Below are 21046 nucleotides of genomic sequence, written 5' to 3' on the forward strand. Positions count from 1 at the left end.
CGTCGATCAACTTAAAGCTTTTAAATGTTTGGCTGGTCTCGATTGACTCAGTATTTTTTAGACCGATCTATAGCTAAATGGTATTATGAGGTGTCTAAGTACCCCTCAGCTTAGTGAGTAACTTGTCTTGAAAAACTTTACTTACTACCCCCCCAAATCATCTGTTATAAAATTTACTGGAAGAGTTATGCAACTTGTTTCTGGATTTTTCGTGTTGTCACAAACCAATCAATTGGTGCACGGACTCTCGATGAATAAGAGACAAGTAGAAGAGGAAAAAAATGTCTGTTTAGAAGAAGGAATGTGACAGAATTCAAAGTTGAATGTGAAAAACCCAATTTTATTCTGAACTGCAGAGGTAGTTGTGGGCATATTTCTAATATTGATATTTGTTTGATAGTCTGAATCAGGGCTGGCTCAGATTTCAATTTTTCAGGCCTTAGAAGTTTAAGTGCAGGTCCTTGATCTATGAAATTTAATTTACGAAAAAAATAATATGCCGGCTCCACTAATAACTCTCCCAAGACCTTACAAAACCTCCAGCTGGCCCTGGTCTGAATTACACATTATGTGAAATTTGATTGACGACATTGTGTTGTCACCCGTCACGAAAACCCCTGAACAGACTTAAAAGTTCTCCTTAAATAGTTTTGCTCCAAGAGCAATGCATACCAAAAAACTAGTCATTTGATGATCCACGGAAATACAAATTTTCACTTTAGGGTGTGGGTGGCATGAGCACGGTTGAGAAAAATCATCATTACATTGAAGTGACATTGGAGTTGCTCCAAAGTTTTTGTGCAAGAACAGTTAAGAGTTATGCCTTTTGGAAGCTCTTCTTGCCAAAACCACTAACCAATAAAGGCATACTACATTTTCTCATCCTGATTATTTTCGTCTAAGTTGGCATCACTGTCATCTTCACTCTGATCGGTGTGAGATGGCACTTTTGTCATTGACTGTACATTATTTTAATAAGTCCAAAAATTTTTTAAATATTAAAGGGTACTCATGCCCTTTTCCTGTATGGTCAGATGGTCAAGCATTTTAGGTGGCAGGCCAGGGATCAAATTAGGATGGGTTGGAAATCCCCAGGAATTTTTCGAGATGGACCGTCCGGATATGTTAGGTTTTGTCCCTTGCCCCAGCTGCTGAATTATGGGCCTGTCCAAACCTATAATGGAGCAGCTGGAAACGATGAAATGGGATACATTATATAGGATAATATAGATAAGAAATGGATAATGTTAAATTAATTAAATGAGGTAGTAGCATTTAGTTAAAAAAATTTTCTATTATAAGAAATATTTTACCTAATTTTAATTGTGTGTGTGTATTTGTGAACAATGAGTCATAAGTTCAGAACATCTTTATTCCCAACTGTCACGTGACATAAGATGGACAGAGGTAATTTAAAAAAACCGTTTGCGATTTTAAAAGTTGCATCCCACAATTTGCTAGACGGCCCTACTATAGTTTGTCTAGCTATGCCCTCGCAACGAGCCCTGAAATATCAAAAATACAATATTTGAAATATAAATGAAAATTTAAATGGACTGTTTATAATAATGAGAGATTTTATTGTAAAAAAAAAAAAAAAAAAACTTTTAACAGATAGTGCCCCATGCAATTTTAACTTTATGCTAATTTGTCTCTGTCTTTTGCTGGAAAGTTATGCAACTCGTCGCTGGATTTTTTTAAAAAAAATAAATGTTGCACAATAAAACTAAAATTCCAGAAATTTTGCATCAACCAAAAATTTACCGAGACATTTGGAGATTATACAATTTTATCAGATAAAAGTGAATTTGCTACCAGAATGTTAAAGTTAATATGCAATTGTTAATATTGGATTAGAATTTAAGTGGTAACAGATGATACAGATGTAGATCTTGTGANCATTATTCCAGCATCTACAGGTGCTGCAAAAGCAGTAGGAAAAGTTATTCCAGAATTGAATGGGTATGCTCTTATTTTGCTTACAACTTTTTTAAAACCTGTTCCATTCTCTTCATAACTTTTTTTTTTCCATAGAAAATTGACCGGCATGGCTTTCCGTGTTCCCACTCCCGATGTTTCTGTAGTGGATCTCACCTGCAGACTATCCAAAGATGCAACTTATGATGAAATCAAAGCAGCAGTAAAAGCCGCCGCCGCAAGCGATAACTGGAAGGGAATCTTGGGTTACACAGAAGACCAAGTTGTGTCCAGCGACTTCATCGGAGACACCCACAGCAGCATTTTTGATGCAAGCGCTGGCATTTCATTGACCAAAAATTTCGTGAAATTGATTTCCTGGTATGTTCACTTATTTTTTTTTTTGAATTTTTAGGAAAGAGTCCTACTAAATGCAACTTTGTAACTTTTTTTTCCCTCCCTTTCTTCCAGGTATGACAACGAATATGGTTACAGCAACCGTGTAGTCGACTTAGCCAAGTACATGTTCAAACAAGGCTAAACTTCTATGCCTTTTTAGTGCTAAACTTGGTGCACGAACTGTGCGTAATTAGCTTTAAAGATTAATCTGGATAGTTTGTTTATTCTGCCTAAAGTCTGTGATGTTATGTCATGTTCCTAATTCCTAATATCTTTCCTGTGATTTTTATTTAAACAAAAAAGAAATCTCACCAGAACAGTATCAACTTTTGGCTTTAGTCTAGACTGACTTCACATTTGTAATTCAAATCTGTACAGTTGTTCCTATTCACAAGTGATTATTAAAACCACGTTAATTTCGAAAATAAAATGTTATTACAAAGTTTTTCTTGTTTAATGATTTAAAATAACACTCCACCTTGATAAACTTGAACTAAATACTATGCTTGGTCCAGAGCAGGACTGAATTTGAAATAGAATAGTATTAAAATACTATTTTCCTACTTCAAATTCAACCGAGCTGTGCCATATTGTCCCTGTATAGTGGGAGGGTTTAGATAAGCTGTTTGCCTCAAACTGTTTACTTTGAGGTAAGCAGTGTTGATACTTTGGCTTAATCCGATAGTACAAATTCTAGGAATCTGGGTAATAAGTTTTGTCATAAGATAGGCTTTGGGTCTGTTTGGAAATGCTCGTCGGCAGTGAATGACGTCTAATTGATTTGTTATCCTCTAACCTGCCCTTGAAGATGATTTTTGTTTGATAGTCTGAGTCAGGGCTGGCTCAGATTTCAGTTTTTCAGGCCTTAGAAGTTTAAGTGCAGGACCTTGATCTAAGAAATTTGATTTACAAAAAAATAAATATGAAGACCTTATAAAACCTCCAGTTGGCTCTGGTCTGAATTACACATTATGTGAAATTTGATTGACGACATTGTGTTGTCACCCGTCATGAAAACCCCTGAACAGACTTAAAAGTTCTCCTTAAATAGTTTGCTCCAAGAGCAATGCATACCAAAAAACTAAGTCATTTGATAATCCACGGAAATACAAATTTTCACTTTAGGGTGTGGGTGGTACGGGCACGATTGAGAAAAATTGTCATTACATTGAAGTGACATTGGAGTTGCTCCAAGGTTTTTGTGCAAGAACAGTTAAGAGTTATGCCTTTTGGAAGCTCTTCTTGCCAAAATCACTAACCAATAAAGGCATACTACATTTTCTCATCCTGATTATTTTCGTCTAAGTTGGCATCACTGTCATCTTCACTCTGATCGGTGTGAGATGGCACTTTTGTCATTGACTGTACATTATTTTAATAAGTCCAAAAATTTTTTAAATATTAAAGGGTACTCATGCCCTTTTCCTGTATGGTCAGATGGTCAAGCATTTTAGGTGGCAGGCCAGGGATCAAATTAGGATGGGTTGGAAATCCCCAGGAATTTTTCGAGATGGACTGTCCGGATATGTTGGGTTTTGTCCCTTGCCCCAGCTGCTGAATTATGGGCCTGTCCAAACCTATAATGGAGCAGCTGGAAACGATGAAATGGGATACATTATATAGGATAATATAGATAAGAAATGGATAATGTTAAATTAATTAAATGAGGTAGTAGCATTTAGTTAAAAAAATTTTCTATTATAAGAAATATTTTACCTAATTTTAATTGTGTGTGTGTGTATTTGTGAACAATGAGTCATAAGTTCAGAACATCTTTATTCCCAACTGTCACGTGACATAAGATGGACAGAGGTAATTTAAAAAAACCGTTTGCGATTTTAAAAGTTGCATCCCACAATTTGCTAGACGGCCCTACTATAGTTTGTCTAGCTATGCCCTCGCAACGAGCCCCGAAATATCAAAAATACAATATTTGAAATATAAATGAAAATTTAAATGGACTGTTTATAATAATGAGAGATTTTATTGTAAAAAAAAAAAAAAAAAAACTTTTAACAGATAGTGCCCCATGCAATTTTAACTTTATGCTAATTTGTCTCTGTCTTTTGCTGGAAAGTTATGCAACTCGTCGCTGGATTTTTTTAAAAAAAATAAATGTTGCACAATAAAACTAAAATTCCAGAAATTTTGCATCAACCAAAAATTTACCGAGACATTTGGAGATTATACAATTTTATCAGATAAAAGTGAATTTGCTACCAGAATGTTAAAGTTAATATGCAATTGTTAATATTGGATTAGAATTTAAGTGGTAACAGATGATACAGATGTAGATCTTGTGAGACAGTGGACGTTAAAATTGTAATCATCATCCAAAATTGGACCAAAGGAAACAACTCAATTGGGACAAATATAATTTACTTTTTGTCCAATTTTGAAAGGAAACTATGATTTTAAAGTGCAAAAATACCTCTTCTCGTGTATGTAATATATATATATACTTAAGTTATTATCCCAATTAAGTTATAAGTAAATTATAATTTGTCCCAATATATGTATATATATGAGAGCTGTTCAAAAAGTATCGGACCTTTATTTTTTCCGCATAAACCAATGATGCGCGGGAGGCCTCTTTTGGTGGAGTTGTGGAGGAGACAGTCATGCACAGTCCTGAATTTTTTCCCGCCTGCAGGAAGTATCAGTTGCTGGCAGTTGGCCTATGAGTGAGAATGTGTAGTGAGTGCTCGTTGGATTCCACTAAGTTGGAAAATGATTGAACAATGTGAGCAGCAATATTGCATCAAATTTTGCCAAAAACCTTTGCGATACCCAAGCGAAAATCATTCGCAAGATTCAGCGGGCTTTCGGGGACGATCCTCGAGGCCAAAAAAGCGCGGCAGGTCCGCAGCAATATCAAGGTCATGTTGACAATTTTTTCGACTCCCATGGGGTGGTGTATCATGAGTACACACCACAAGGCCAAACCATCACAAAGGAGTACTACCAGGAGATCCTTTGTTGTCTTTGTGATGCTGTGCAACACAAACGACCGGATCTGTGGTCGACCAAAGCTTGGCAGTTCCATCGTGATAACGCACCCACCCATTCTGCGCATCTAATTCAGACTTTCGTCGCCAAACACAACATTCCCGTGGTTTGTCATGCTTTGTACTCTCCCGACATGGCTCCGTGTCACTTTTGGCTATTTCCCAAGCTGAAAATGCCACTAAAAGGAACCCAATTTGAGTTGAAAGAAGACATCGTGCGGAATGCAACGGACAGGCTGATGGCCATTCCAAACACTGCATTCCAGCAGTGTTTCCAGCAATGGCAGGAGTGCTGGGAGAAGTGTATACACTACCAAGGAGACTACTTTGAAGGGGATTAGGGTTTTGTACCTCAAAATCAATAAATGTATTTTTGCCGACCAAAGGTCCGATACTTTTTGAACAGCCCTCGTATATATAAACAAAAGAAAGTATTATAATCATGTGAAATTTGACACACTGGGTTGCAAGGCTTGATGTTTTCATATCCCCTGAACCCGAGGTAAAAAACTGGTAAAAAATTTGTGTTGGTGTCTGTTTTGTTTAATATCTCTTAAATAATTTTTATGACAGATGGTGTGGTACAGAATTATTATTTTCTGGTTGTAATAACATAATAGAGAAGTGTGTCCTTGAAAATTTTTCTATAAAGGTGGGGGTAAAGCTTGGAGCCACATAACTTGGTGAACAGTATATGACAAAAGAGTGTGCTGCAAACTTTCTTGGTCGAGTCAGGAAAGTTAAGCAACTCATTGCTGATTTTTCAAATTTAATTTCTGATACGTCAAAGTGAAAGTATTTGCATGATTTTTAACCAAGAGAGCTTTCGAGTATTGAATCGAGTTGCAGCTTAACGACAATTAAGAATTGTGACTTTTATAAGAAAAAGTTGTGTTGGATTGAGCAACTAACATTTTTATATCAAAAACATAGTTTTTATTAAACAAAAATTTGTGGTTTTTATATTAACTATTCTATTATATTAACAATAAAACAATTTTAAGTATATATAAATATAACACTCAAAACCCAATATCTATTTTTAACACACTTCCGTATATCTGCATCATTGTTGACTGAACTGAGCTTACTATGTTCTTAAACATTGTCTGCCAGTCTTCATTGGATGTATTCTTTACTAACCTGCAAATACATGATCGTACATAAGCAAATTTCTTCTAAAATAGAGTATAAAAAATAAAAAAAAAAACATTCAAACCTGTGTAAATATTTAATTATCCTGTCTAATTTTTCTAAATTCTTTTCTTTCGCGACATCAACTATGTACTGTGAGAACATTGTTATGTCGTCATCCTGCGGAACTAAAAAATTTACGCGATTTAGTCTTTATTATCTTAAACAATAATTTTATTAAAAAAACTTACCGGGTGAAAATTCTACCCATTCCGATAGTAACTGCTTCACATCATCTAAAGAGGTGGCACCGCACAGATTAGGTTTCTGAGTGAATTCCTCCTTTGTAATTGTTGCACTTTTTATAACCGTATCTATAGTTTTTGTACAGAGATTGTTCGTGGGACTTTTTATTTTTGTTTTAGTTTTCTTCCACGTTTTATTTTTGCTAGTTGGAGACTTTTTGGGCGATTTAAATGGGTTTTTTATAGGAGATTTCTGCATCAACGGGTGAATGCTTCTTTCGCTGTAAGCATCCATTATTTCTTGTTTTACTTCATTCGGGAGAACATTGAATACTGTCTGATCAATCTAAAATTACAGAATAAAACAATATAAGCAAAATCCAAATCAATTGCCAAATTTCCAAGTTATTTTCAGACTTCAATCTCTCCTCAACTTAAAAAGAAGTATTAGAACCATCACTTTTATAATTTGAATTTTTTGTAGGTCAGGAATGACTAATAGAATATTGAAACAATCTTTAATCTTGGGAATATAATCTTCAGAAGAAGGAAAAATAGTTTTATATAAAACTTGTTCCTTTCTTCCTTACCTTCTACGTAACTTAAAAATGATCTTTACGGACTGCTTTGTACATCTTGGCTGGGTAATGCATGGTATTCAGTTGGGCTCTGGAAGTTTTATAAAGTTTGAGAGCTCCTTTTTGACAATGCACTTTGACCACGTAGACTCATCAATATGTCACATTCACTAAGTAAGTAGACTGTGAAATGAGCTGTACTTAAATTATTTTTGTACAATTGTAAATCCCCAAGTTGTGTAACTTTAGTCTAATTCAGAGCTTAAACAATTTCCATTCGCAACCCTCTTTTACCCATGAAAATTTTATGCAACCAGTTATATAGTTATATAAAATAGATATACAAATAAAATTGCTCACTGATGATAAATCATAAAGTATTCTTTGTTATATGTATTATTTTACCATTTATTAATGGGAAAGCAAATTTGCATACTAATGAGATAGACGTATTCATTTATATTTATATAAAGAATTAAATCTTGGCTGAATATTTGATACTGCAGAATGCACAGCATCTTCAACATTTTTTCATGATTATTGATTTGATAATTGTCAATGCTGAAAAGCTGCTTTATATAAATACCTAGTACAAAATTTTATTGTTGTCAAGTTTTTTGTGACCCCACATTCGGTTATGCAACTCCCTTTCGGGTCACAACCCGCAGTTTAAGAAGCCTCAGTCTAACTGTATATAAAGGTTAATTAATTGTTGAAATTTTCCAATTATTTATGTTTAGGCCAACTTAGAATAAATCATTAAATTATCCAGTAGTTTATGTATAACATTTCTGAGAGTATTTTATAATATAGACTAAAACATAAATTTTAAATCATACCTGTGAAAAATTTGGAAGAGCAACGTGCTGTATTTCATTAGACCGGTTGTTTTCGGAATGATTTTTGGCAGAATTTAATTTATATGCTGACGAATTATTAGTTCCAAAATTAATATCTTTGCCTTTGCTTTTGTAATGAAGGGTAATTTCTTTCTGTAATTCTTCTGGGAGTGATGCAAATATATCAGGATCAATCTAGTAAAGAAAAAAAAAAATACAAATTTCAAAATTAATGATAATTTTTTTCATTATATTACTTTTAGGAGTAACTGTGACCTTTATTAATGGAAAACGGTTATAAATTGTGAAGTATTTTTACTCTTGGAGCCACTACAAACCCTTTAATGTCTCAAAACATACTGTAAAAAGTCAGAAATGCAATACAAAAATGTGGATTGCGGACAAAGGTCATCTGCTTGTTGCATAACAAAACTAAGGCACATGCAGCAAAAGCAACATAGCAGTTGATTCTTTTTCTAAGTGGGAAGTTTTAGAATATCACACTCACAGTCCAGTTCCCAATGATTCTTTAAAAACTAAAACAAATAATAAACATCTAGCCAGCAAAACGTTTGATGCTGAATGCGTAAAAGATTAAATCATTATCTTAATATATTGTTTTTTTGTCTGTATTCTGATTATACTACACTAGTCTGGTTCTAAGACCTACAAAAACAGATTAATTGCACTTTGATTACTAGTTTATTGGTACATTTAAACTATTGCTAAGCCAAAATGCATTTCGACCATATGAATCTCTTCAGCTGGCTACAAAATAACAAACATAATTATTGTTACACAGATTGAACATGCATAAAAATGCAATTATTGCCAAAATAACAGACTTAACATAATTATGGGCACCCAAGTCATGTTAATAATAATTTAGGATGAGAATTAGATAAATCCTGGTATAATTATTTAAAAATTAAAGCAGAAATGATATGATATAAGGCGTTAGTTTCATTGAGTGTCCGTAGAAGCCGAGAAAATTTTAACATTGTCACATTATTTGTGACAGCGGTTAAATTAATTGATTTATATGCATATAATTATATAACTGTGTTAAGACAAAAAATGAAGCATTACCTTTCGTTTTTCTTTTGTTCTTTTATTACTTAACTTTACTGACTAGCGGAACTTATTTACAACATTTCAAATTGACGAACCTCTGACGACAGAATACTTTTGCAGGTGTTGCCAGATATAGCTGTACAATAATTAACAATATAAATGTACAATAATTAACAAACTGTACTAATTTGTTATGATTTAAAGTCAAATAAAGTAAAATGTAATGTAAATGTCAACAAGCCATGCAGTTGGAATGTCTGAAACCTGTAAGAATGCTGCATAATGCCTATATATTAAAGAATTATAAAATTCATATTGGACCACTGATGAACATTTTTTTTTGGTTATTTATATGGCCACTTTATTTTAAAAGATTTATAGTATGTATTCTATAAAAACATTAGAGCACCCTAATCACGTTAAGTCTGTTATATTTCAATAATTGCATTTTAATACATATTAAATCTGTTTTTTAGCAATAAATATGTTTGTTATATTGTAGCCAACTGAAGAGGAATGTACAGTCAAAATGCATTTTGGTTTAGCAATAGTATAAATGCATCAACAGAATGCAAAGTGGAGATGTGGGACATAAAACTTTGTGAGTCTTGTATGTAATATTATACATATAATTTTAATGTCATTACAAATTTCTCAATGTATAGTAATTTTTCAACACCCTGTATTTAAGAGCAAGTTGCCTGAAAGCCAAAGACAATCTGTACTTCAAAACTAGAGAAATCTGTTATCCATCCAGTAATAAATCTAAGATATAAATAAAATTTATGTTTTTGCACTTACTTCTGGCAAATATTCATTTTCGGTAGAATTATCAAAGTTTGAATTCTGGCACTTTGGTAAACTTTTATTTTCACTCGGCCCTTGATTGAGAAATGTAAGCAGTGTCCGATTCTTTTCCGTAACTTTTTCGGATGACTTCTCCAGTCGACCTATTTGTATACCCATCTTAAAAAAACTATAGAATTAGTATAATTTTACAATTATTAATAAATTATCTATTCAAAAAACTCACTCCTCTTATGTTTTCTGGATTTGTCTTGAGATTCTGTAGTAGAACAGTACATGCTTTGCTAATAGTTACTGAATTATTTGTTGCATTTGCTAACTGAAGTGTTTTTGTGATATTATTGCAAACGCCGTGGCCCATAAATTTTGACGTTTCCTTTGGTGCATCATCCTTTCTTATCTAATAAAATAAAATAATTTAGAAATACTTCATATGATAATAGCAATAATTATTAGTAAGAGTACTGTCACACAAATACTNTGTTTTTTTTTTTTTTTCGTTCTTTTTTCTTTTAACCACGCTCTGCTACCATGTTAAGACAAAAAATGAAGCATTACCTTTCGTTTTTCTTTTGTTCTTTTATTACTTAACTTTACTGACTAGCGGAACTTATTTACAACATTTCAAATTGACGAACCTCTGACGACAGAATACTTTTGTCGGTGTTGCCAGATATAGCTGTACAATAATTAACAATATAAATGTACAATAATTAACAAACTGTACTAATTTGTTATGATTTAAAGTCAAATAAAGTAAAATGTAATGTAAATGTCAACAAGCCATGCAGTTGGAATGTCTGAAACCTGTAAGAATGCTGCATAATGCCTATATATTAAAGAATTATAAAATTCATATTGGACCACTGATGAACATTTTTTTTTGGTTATTTATATGGCCACTTTATTTTAAAAGATTTATAGTATGTATTCTATAAAAACATTAGAGCACCCTAATCACGTTAAGTCTGTTATATTTCAATAATTGCATTTTAATACATATTAAATCTGTTTTTTAGCAATAAATATGTTTGTTATATTGTAGCCAACTGAAGAGGAATGTACAGTCAAAATGCATTTTGGTTTAGCAATAGTATAAATGCATCAACAGAATGCAAAGTGGAGATGTGGGACATAAAACTTTGTGAGTCTTGTATGTAATATTATACATATAATTTTAATGTCATTACAAATTTCTCAATGTATAGTAATTTTTCAACACCCTGTATTTAAGAGCAAGTTGCCTGAAAGCCAAAGACAATCTGTACTTCAAAACTAGAGAAATCTGTTATCCATCCAGTAATAAATCTAAGATATAAATAAAATTTATGTTTTTGCACTTACTTCTGGCAAATATTCATTTTCGGTAGAATTATCAAAGTTTGAATTCTGGCACTTTGGTAAACTTTTATTTTCACTCGGCCCTTGATTGAGAAATGTAAGCAGTGTCCGATTCTTTTCCGTAACTTTTTCGGATGACTTCTCCAGTCGACCTATTTGTATACCCATCTTAAAAAAACTATAGAATTAGTATAATTTTACAATTATTAATAAATTATCTATTCAAAAAACTCACTCCTCTTATGTTTTCTGGATTTGTCTTGAGATTCTGTAGTAGAACAGTACATGCTTTGCTAATAGTTACTGAATTATTTGTTGCATTTGCTAACTGAAGTGTTTTTGTGATATTATTGCAAACGCCGTGGCCCATAAATTTTGAGGTTTCCTTTGGTGCATCATCCTTTCTTATCTAATAAAATAAAATAATTTAGAAATACTTCATATGATAATAGCAATAATTATTAGTAAGAGTACTGTCACACAAATACTGTACATTCCAATATGCATCAGTCTCAGCCCCAACCAAAACACTAGTGAATGGTTTAATAAGCTTTTACCAGAAAGTCTGGCAACCACACAAGCAGCAGAAGCAAACAGTGCTATGTTGGCATTTGTAGACTTATTTTGTCAAAATAAGTTTGAGTTAATAAAGATGAATAGTAAAAATAATATTAATAGTATGACCGTGAAGGTAGCCATATTCATTCATCACAGCTCACCATATCCATAGCCTGATGTGTGTGATGTACAATGGTTGCTGTACTAATAAACTCATCAGTGAATATCAGAACACATCTTAGCATATTATGGTTCACCGCCGTGCTGTTTGATGTATATTGAAATCTACAGTGAGAGTATAGTATCGTCTGTTTATTTCTCACCTCCTTTTGTTGGTTCTCAAGTTGTAAAATCAGTCTTTTCATTTTTGTGTCAGATTTTGTATTATTTGAATTTATACATTACAAATCTTTTAATATTTTATAAATATTTTCAGAATATATTAAAACAAACCTTTAACTTCAATGTCACAGATTTTCCTTTCACTTCGTTTTTCAATAATCTATTTTGAATTTCTTCGGATAATTCTTTTAAAAAACTCGTGGCTTCATGTAATTCTTTAAATCTCATCCCATAGTTTATTTCGGCAGATACAGATTTTCGTTCGTTATCTGTTTTTATCTCTCTGGAATCGATCCCACGAGAATATTCGTGTAACATTAAGCCTGTCTTTCGTCCGACGGTATCTTGCAGTTTACCGAGCGGTATCGATTGGAGATCTTCACACGTTTTCAGATTCATTGACTCTAAGGATTTCTGTAGTGCATAACCAACACCTTCAAGATTTATCATTAATTAAATATTTTATTATATTTTTTGGATAATTTTTAAAATTTTATAAACTACATATGTACCTGGTAAGTCTTTAATTAATTGCTTTTTCATAAATTCATCTTTCTCGTCATCACCTACCATATATTGTCCGTTTGGTTTGGCAACTTTGGTAGCTAATCGAGCCAAGAGAAGGTTACTGCCTATATAAAAACTTTAAAAATATTAGAAAAAATAATAACATCAGATAAAAATTTATTTATAAATTTTACTCCTACTTTACCTATTCCTACAGAGGCCGCGCAACTGGTTTTATCTTCGATTTCTTTCCTTAAAATAGAAGCAAACTCTAAAGGAGTAGCCTTTGTTTCTTCTAGGACTTTGTTACAATCGATAAACATTTCATCACAACTGACTGCTTGTATATCAAGTGTATAGCTGCAACATTTAAAAAATTATAAACAAAGATTTAGTTTAATTTAATGAAATTACTACAGAGATAAATCACCATATAGTAGAAATTTTAATTATTGATAAGTTGGAATTATTTTCTTTAAAATTTTATGCCCGTAAATACATCGTTATCAGAATTTGAAAATTCTGCCTTAAGGTGTGCCGTATTTAGAGTTTGAATGCCAGTTATGGGCCAGTTTATAGTCGAATTGTGGAATTTCAAGGTTATCACCAATGTAGAGAAGAACATCGTCCATTTTATAATCAAACTCTGGCAAGTGGCTAACTCGGCACAGTGTGATATTGGTATAAAACATTGAAGTTGAAGAGCCTGAACCAGAAGTGTGCATTTGTAGTTCAATATCTAACAGAATGGAAACAATAAATGTAGTTAAACTCTTGTAAGTCTGTAATTAATTGCTTTTTCATAAATTCTGTCGCTGTAGTGCCACACTGCCATCGGACTGTAAACCAATCCTTACGCATCAATTCCAGACTGATGCAATTAGAATAGAAATTTAAAATTTAACTAAAGAATTAACTTCACTGCTTTAACAAATGAAATATTACTAAATATCGCACTCACCTTGCAACTATATCATATAAAAGTTTCGATACTCTCTTATAACCTTCAAAATCATATGGAATGGTCACTAATTCTGGACACATCTTTTTTGCTTCACCCAAAAAGAATCCATTTTTTAATCCATATTTTCTGGCTTCGTAATTACAACTTGCAATTTCAGATGTCGATCCAAACTCATCTACCGCATCAAGTAAGTCACGATTATCGCCCAAATTTTTCAAATCTCTTTTATGTTTTTCCCTGTAATAATTATATTCATATTGCCTGTTACTTCCGGGTGGAGGAGGACGAAAACAACTTCTCGAGTGAGTAACTGCAACTGGTTTGCCTAATAAATTAAAATGATTAAATTAAATTTAAGAATGTCTAAGATAAATAAATCAAATTTGATTACCTTTAAGGTGTGGATGATTTAATAAACTAACAGACACAAAGAAGCAATCCATGTCAATATGCATAAATATTTTACTATTGATTGTATATACTTCTTCCCTATTTTGGAATTCATTTTTAAGGTAATTAAATCCTGGAAAGCTCCTGTTGGAATCGTTTCGTAATTCGGTGACGTAAGCTTGAAAATCGGATTTTGCAGTCGAAATATGATGCAGTCTCGAGTGATTATAGAATTCGGAAAGAAAATTGTGATCGCCGGCTCTTAGAGATGATTTAGACTTATCTGAAGGACTTGCAGTGTTTTGATTTTCATGCAAAATTTTATTTTCTTCACTTCTAACACTTGATACTTCTAACTGATTATCATCTAATTTCTTTAAGTTTGAATTCGAACACCCGGCTTCGAGCAAATCTGTATAATCACCATCTTTGATTTCTGAATGTGTTGATTTGTAATCATTATTTATTTCATTGTTATTGACAAAGTTTAATGTCTGTTGATTTCTGCTCAAGTTATATAGGTAGTAATTAGATTCTGGTAAAAGTTTTCCAGCTTTGATACTGAAATATATAAAGATATGTAATAAATTATTTTCAAAAATAATAAAAATAAATAATTTTAAGTCTTGATGTCTTTTCCTAAACTTATCACAATGTCCGAAAATGACTTAAAATGATTGTTTTTTTCATTTTATTTTGTTTCTATGTATTAACTTCAATATGCATTTTGATGTATTACTTGTCCCTCCTCAGTTACATCATTAAGAATGAGATTATCAACTTAAAAGTTTATAGCCCGATTAATTACAGTGATTGTTTGGTTGAGTATCATTGTATTGGGCTTCGGGAAGCTCAGTCTTAATGATAACGTAACTGAGGAGGGACGAGTAATATGTCCAAAACACACATTGGTTGGTTTGATTTATTTATATATGGCAATATGACATGTGGGCAATCTGTTGAAGGGGGATGCCATCCGAGAGGACTTTCTATGGAAACCAACCTCTATTTAGGTGCTACAAATGTGAAGAAAACCTGGAAAACTCTATGTGGCCAGTCTGTTGTTGAGTCACAAACCCATAACCAACTACCAATGTTTGGTGGTTTTATCAACTTGGCTACTGGTGGGCTCCAAAATGCACATTGAAGTTAATACATAGGAATGAAATAAAATGAAAAAAACAGTCACTTTAAGTCATTTATGGTTATGATAAGTTTGAGAAAAGGCATCAAATACCCAGAAGTATATCAAGATTATTAAAACCAAACAAGAAGCAAACTATACTATAGTTTTTAAGTCAATAATTTCAATAATTTTGACTGTGTTGACCTTAGAACCTTCCTATCCTAACCTAAATACTGAGAAATGATTTTAATTTTAAAATTAAAAAGATTGTTAATCAATTAAGTTTTAATTGTATGTTTTTATTAAAACTTTGATTAATAAATATGTTGTTTAGTGTGCAAGATTTAAATAACAATAATTTACAGTAAACAAATGATCAGGTTAGATTAACTAGTGGGCCAGAACTTGACTAAATAATGTCATATATACTATATTACGAAATCTGGACTAAAGTTAAGTTATTACACTTCCATCTTATATTAAATTTTTAATTAATTAATTAAATTTAATATAAGATAGGAGCATAATTGCCTTCCTTAAGTCAAAATTACATAATATATATGTGACATTAATTAGTCAGTTGTAGCCTGATAGTTAATATGACCTTATCATTTGATTATTAGGGCTTGGTTGTTTTGGTTGGTATTTACAGTGAAATCTCAATGATCTATGTTTTTGATAATTGAGGTCTTTAATAATACAATTGAAATAAAAAGATAAAGTCTTGCCAGTTGTGAGGTGTGGTATCTAAGTCAGTCTTTAGCCAGTAATTAATAATACATTTTTAGTAAATAAATTAATGTGGATTTATTTCTATTGCGTGTTGTCATTCTTCATTTCTGTAGGAATTTTGACCTTCCATCACCACTTGTGAGGTGGCATTAAAGACGGTAACGTTGAAGCAAGTTTTTTTCACTATTGTTTGCAATTTTTATAAACTTTTATGATTAGTGCTTCAAAAATGCAATAGTAAATCTAACAGTGGAGATAAATGCAAGAAGTGTGGTTCTATTATTATGGAAACTAAAATTGACATTATAAAACTAAGTTCATTTGGTGGAAAAAAATCTCTGAAATACCCGCTATTAAGCAGTAGCAAGAGGGTAAATGAACATAATGTATTCAATTAGGTATATTGAAGGATCAAACACTAACAACATGTAGTTATTCTGTGTACAAATGTACTTACTTTCTAGGTTAGTTTTGACTTATGTGAAAACCTCAGGAACCTAATCTGTTTGTAAGTAGGGGTGGAAATGAAACCTCAGCATGATTTTACAGTGAAAAGACTGTGACTGGATAATGGTGGAGAATTTAATTCGAACAATTTGCAAAACACAATGGCATACTATTGGAATATACTATGAGCTACAGCCCACAGATGGGAGGAAAGGCTGAACGCATAAATAAAACTTTGTTAAACATGATTTGCACAAAACTCATTGACTCAGGAATCACTAAGGAGTTATGGGGAGAAGCATTAAAGAGCTCAGCCTACAAACTAAATAGATCTCTGAGTGCTCTTCAGAGAAAGAAAATGCCATCACTTCTGTGGCAAGCAATGTATGGATTGTACAGGTTAATAAACCATGAAACTGTTTTAAATATTTGATAAATTATAATAATACAGTAATAGAATGGAAGTATATCCTGTTTGTTGCATAAACTTATGTAATTAACAAAATATTTTTAATGATAATCATAATGTTTATTTTTGTTTAAAATGTTGATTTTTAATTTAAATTAGTCCCTTCGTATATACTCTAACAGCACTTCATGAGCAACAGTAGCATCTACTGGATCACTCACTAATAGTAAAAGAAAAAAACATTGCGATCAGCAACCATTCTCTTCTCTTAAGCCAACCGCTCTACTCATTTTTATTCTTGGAATTATCTCGTCACTTGATAAGGAGCTAAATAAAGTATCAAGGAAAATTACCATTCACTAAGACAAACTGGTACAATCCATACAATGAGCAGATACTAATATGAATATACCATCCATGTTTTTTTACAGATTTCTACAGTGTGATTTCTATAGACTTAAAGCCAAATTCATTATAAATCTTAAATGAATGAATGGAAATCAATGAGATTTTCAGGAAGCATACCGCCACTTATGTTGAACATAACAATTGCTGGAACTGGATACTAGATAACAGAAGGCACAACTCAATCCGTTTTTTCTTTAGAGAAACACCGAACACTGCTACAGATGTGTGGATTTTCACAGAATTTGTTGAGCTGACACAGGATTACTTCTAGCAAAATTGAGCAACTTGCCAGATAACACGAGTCGACAATGAGAATTCAAAGTTTTTGAGGACTGTGTCATCTAGAATCTGTGGGTGCCATGGCCATACAATCTTAATGGCCCAGACTTCTTTTTTGTTGGCTGTCTTAAGGAAAGAATATACTTTAACAAACTCCACATGATTGACATCTTAGAGAATAACATTAGGAATGAGATCCAAAATATTAAGATGCATTATCAACAACATGCAGTGATACATTGACATATGCCTGACAGAAGAACGCACTTCCAATACTCGCTGTGATGTGCTGTGTTCAACATAAGTGGAGGAATATTTCCTGAATATCTCATTGATTTCCATTCATTCGTTTAAGATTTATAATATAGCTGTTTCTTGATAGTCAGATGTTTTATAATCCAACATGTTCAGTAGTCCGACGCACCTCCCGCCAAGGTACCCATCCCCGTTATGTGTCTGCTTGCACAGAAGCATGTCGCGACATGAATCTCCCCACCCAATTCTTACACGATGACACACATTTCGTGTGTTTTCCGTGAGCAGTTCTGTTCGAACAGTTGGAGTAGGGAATATTGTAGGCTACTGCTAGCAAAACAATGCCAAATATGTAAACACTTTTGGTAATCCGACACCCCTTTGGTCCCATACCTGTCGGATTATCAAGGGACAGCTGTAATTTTTATTATAAATCTTAAATGAATGAATGGAAATCAAATTTGGGTTTGGATTTATTTGAATCAATCTATAGATAATCTATGTAATCTAGAGTCTTACAATTTATGGATTTAGTTTGAAAAATCAAAAACTAAAACTAAAATAAATATATTTTAGTTTAGAAAATTTGAGATCAAATAATTAAAAAAAAGAATAAAACCTGTCTGTTATCCATTCTGGCCTAACTACTTTTTCACCCTTCAACTGTCGAATTTTACTAACTGGAAGATTAATGGCAATTATGTGCGTCGTCGTCTTCTGCGAGTAATAGTGGTTATACCGACCTCCATGCAACATCATTAATCTCTTTAATTCCGCAGACGACGGCTCTGTAATTATAAATATTATAATCATTTTAAAGTTGCTTATAAAATAATCAATATTTAAAGAATCAGTCTTACTTGTATATCCGTTAACATAAATTTCAACATTCTGAAATAATTTAGAACCTTCATTGTAGCATAATTCGAAAGGTTTTTGTTCGTTAAACTGATTATCTAACTTCCTTTTCTTTGCATTCATGTATCCACCCTAAGAAAAATTCAGATTATATAAGAGAAATTTAAAGGAAAATATAAGAAAAGTTGCATATTTTATCTCGAAATATATTATATTATGATGAAATGTACAACTTTTCATCTGAAATTATAAAAACAGTTTTTTACGAGTATAAATTTTACTTATTTAACATTTTTGAAATGTGTTTTCAGAACATATTCTGCGGAAAATGTATTAATTATGCTAATTTCTACTTTATTGAAGCACAAACAACAGTTTTTGATAGTTCCTAATGTTTTCATAGCTCATTTTCAGGGAGTTCATATCAAGATTTTAGCTCTGAAGGAGATTGTTGGGATCTTAATGTAATTATAGATGTGTGAATCAGGGGGGACTATATCTTGTAAAGTGTCACACGTAGATTATCGGTTCCTTTGACTTTTTTCATAGCTCTCATAAGGTCCCGACTGCCTCATACAAAGCTAGAATGTTACCATATCAACTGCCAAATACTGCTGTTTATGTTCTAGTAAAACAGGAATCAATGCAATTATTGTTTAACAAGAATTGGAGTTTTATATTAGATAAATAATTAAAATTCGAATTTATATATATTTTATAATTAAGTTATATTTTCTTACCCAATCTTCAAATCCCGTCGTTCCAAACTGTTCTCTTTTTCCCGACATATTCGATTTCTAGATTTGAATTACATAAAAAAATTAGATAATATTTAAATATTAAAACAAAAAGCCTTCAAATTAAATTATATTCGGTTAATTTTACGTATATAAATATATTTAATTAATGCATTAGTGTACGCGCAGTTTAAAAGCCATTTAAATGAATCAAAATTATAAACGAATGATTAAACAATTCATAATTCACAAATTACGTGTCCAATTTTCATTATTTCTTTACCAGACTGACCGAATCTTATACAAGTGAACTGATAATGTTCGATTAAGTTCAATGACAGAAGGACAATCCTACTATGGTACTTCGAATTGGAAAACGTTATAAAACTGAATTTATATAGGCAAAACAATATGGAACGAGAGTATTTACTTATCTAACAAGCAATCCGAGTAATAAATCAAAGAATGATGTGGTATACACCAGTCGTGTGAGTGGCACATAGCAGTCACTAGCACATGGATGCGGTATGCAATGGTCATGAGCCCATGAACGTGGTATATAACAGCCATGTCCCACAGACTATACATTTTAATATATATCTTCCTGGAGTAATTTTATTTTCCTAATCGTTATGCAACTTTAATTAAGCTGATTTTCGTGACAAAGAAAACATTTAAACTAAATTCGACCAGTTAAAAAAAATGAGAATAAATTATACGTTGCTAGTTTGCATATCATTAGCATATATTACTTTAGTACTTTGTATACTGGAAATTAGAATATGTAAAACTAAATAGGTTTAAAAATAAAAATGTAGTTCCGAACAAGGGAGCCATAGACCGTGCTCGTACGAGTAAAACAGTAAAAAAAGCCAGTGACCGGTGACCTTTTGCGGGATATATAACCCTCCCGAAATCTCGACGACCTTCAAAAATGGGGTAAAATTTAAAAGCAAAAGAAATTCAGAACTATTTCTCAAAATGATGCCGAAAAGTCAACCATTTTCCATTTTACTAGAGACAGCAAAAATACGAGAAATGCCAATGCACTGAATACTTCTGGAGTATGTCTACACACTATGCCGCTACACGTCGCGAAGGATCAAACGTAGACCGTCGATTCCTTTGGCATTTTTACTCCTGGGGGCACGGCGTACGGCTCCGACGAGGTCCCAACCGTCTCGTCCAGAGCCGCATCTGTACCGGCCCAAAGACTACGGATCCGTAAGAAAAAAATGCGCGCGGCTCTCCGGAAGCCTGCGTAGTTCACTTGCGGCCCGCATCCGGAAAGAGTCGCTCGTCACTGCTTCTCACTTAGATAAACCTTTGGAAGATCAAACACAATCTTATGGATGGGAAGGCTTTTTCATCGTACACACGCAATCCAGCCGAAGTATATAATTTTGATTCATAAAAAACGATACTCCAGACCAAATTTTACCACAAAAATGACAGAAAAACTAGTATTTTGGCATTAATTTTCCAGAAATTGGATCCAGAAGATGGAACCAAAACCAACCCTATTGGCGCTCCAATTAAGTTTTCTATGGATTTAAATCCAAGAACAAAAAGGGTAGACCAGATGAAAGAAAACTATTTAAAAAAAAATTTTCCAATTTATAATAAAATAAAATTAAAAAAATAATTTAAAACATATTTTCTGAAGGTGAGATTATTATTATTATTAATGTC

The 21046-nt window shown here is 32.5% G+C and overlaps 2 protein-coding genes across 4 annotated transcripts; one reads left to right on the top strand and one right to left on the bottom strand.

Annotated features, from left to right (window-relative positions):
- The first annotated feature begins 1397 nt into the window (after positions 1-1397).
- Positions 1398-2761, top strand: LOC111625585 (glyceraldehyde-3-phosphate dehydrogenase 3-like). Its single transcript, XM_023368768.1, has 4 exons — positions 1398-1407; positions 1866-1962; positions 2035-2298; positions 2389-2761. The coding sequence occupies exons 1-4, from the start codon at positions 1398-1400 to the stop codon at positions 2456-2458; spliced, it is 441 nt and encodes a 146-aa protein (XP_023224536.1). The 3' UTR covers positions 2459-2761.
- A 3521-nt stretch (positions 2762-6282) lies between these two features.
- On the bottom strand, positions 6283-21026 carry LOC111625579 (DNA repair protein REV1-like). Of its 3 annotated transcripts, none has more exons than XM_023368759.1 (15): positions 20874-21026; positions 19358-19414; positions 18620-18749; positions 18379-18547; positions 14105-14664; positions 13711-14038; positions 12955-13109; positions 12755-12874; positions 12354-12676; positions 10228-10401; positions 9996-10160; positions 8121-8315; positions 6710-7049; positions 6544-6646; positions 6283-6467 (listed from the first exon to the last, which is right to left on the bottom strand). In XM_023368759.1, the coding sequence occupies exons 2-15, from the start codon at positions 19403-19405 to the stop codon at positions 6347-6349; spliced, it is 2931 nt and encodes a 976-aa protein (XP_023224527.1). In that variant the 5' UTR covers positions 19406-19414; positions 20874-21026; the 3' UTR covers positions 6283-6346. The 3 variants fall into 3 exon arrangements, with proteins under 3 accessions (XP_023224527.1, XP_023224529.1, XP_023224528.1); XM_023368761.1 differs by lacking the exons at positions 9996-10160; positions 10228-10401 and adding exons at positions 11346-11510; positions 11578-11751; XM_023368760.1 differs by having other exon boundaries at positions 20796-21026.
- Positions 21027-21046: the final 20 nt, after the last annotated feature.

The sequence above is a fragment of the Centruroides sculpturatus genome, unplaced genomic scaffold, assembly GCF_000671375.1.
Source record: "Centruroides sculpturatus isolate CEXI.00-Female unplaced genomic scaffold, Cexi_2.0 scaffold389, whole genome shotgun sequence".
NCBI classification, from domain to species: Eukaryota; Metazoa; Arthropoda; class Arachnida; order Scorpiones; family Buthidae; genus Centruroides; species Centruroides sculpturatus.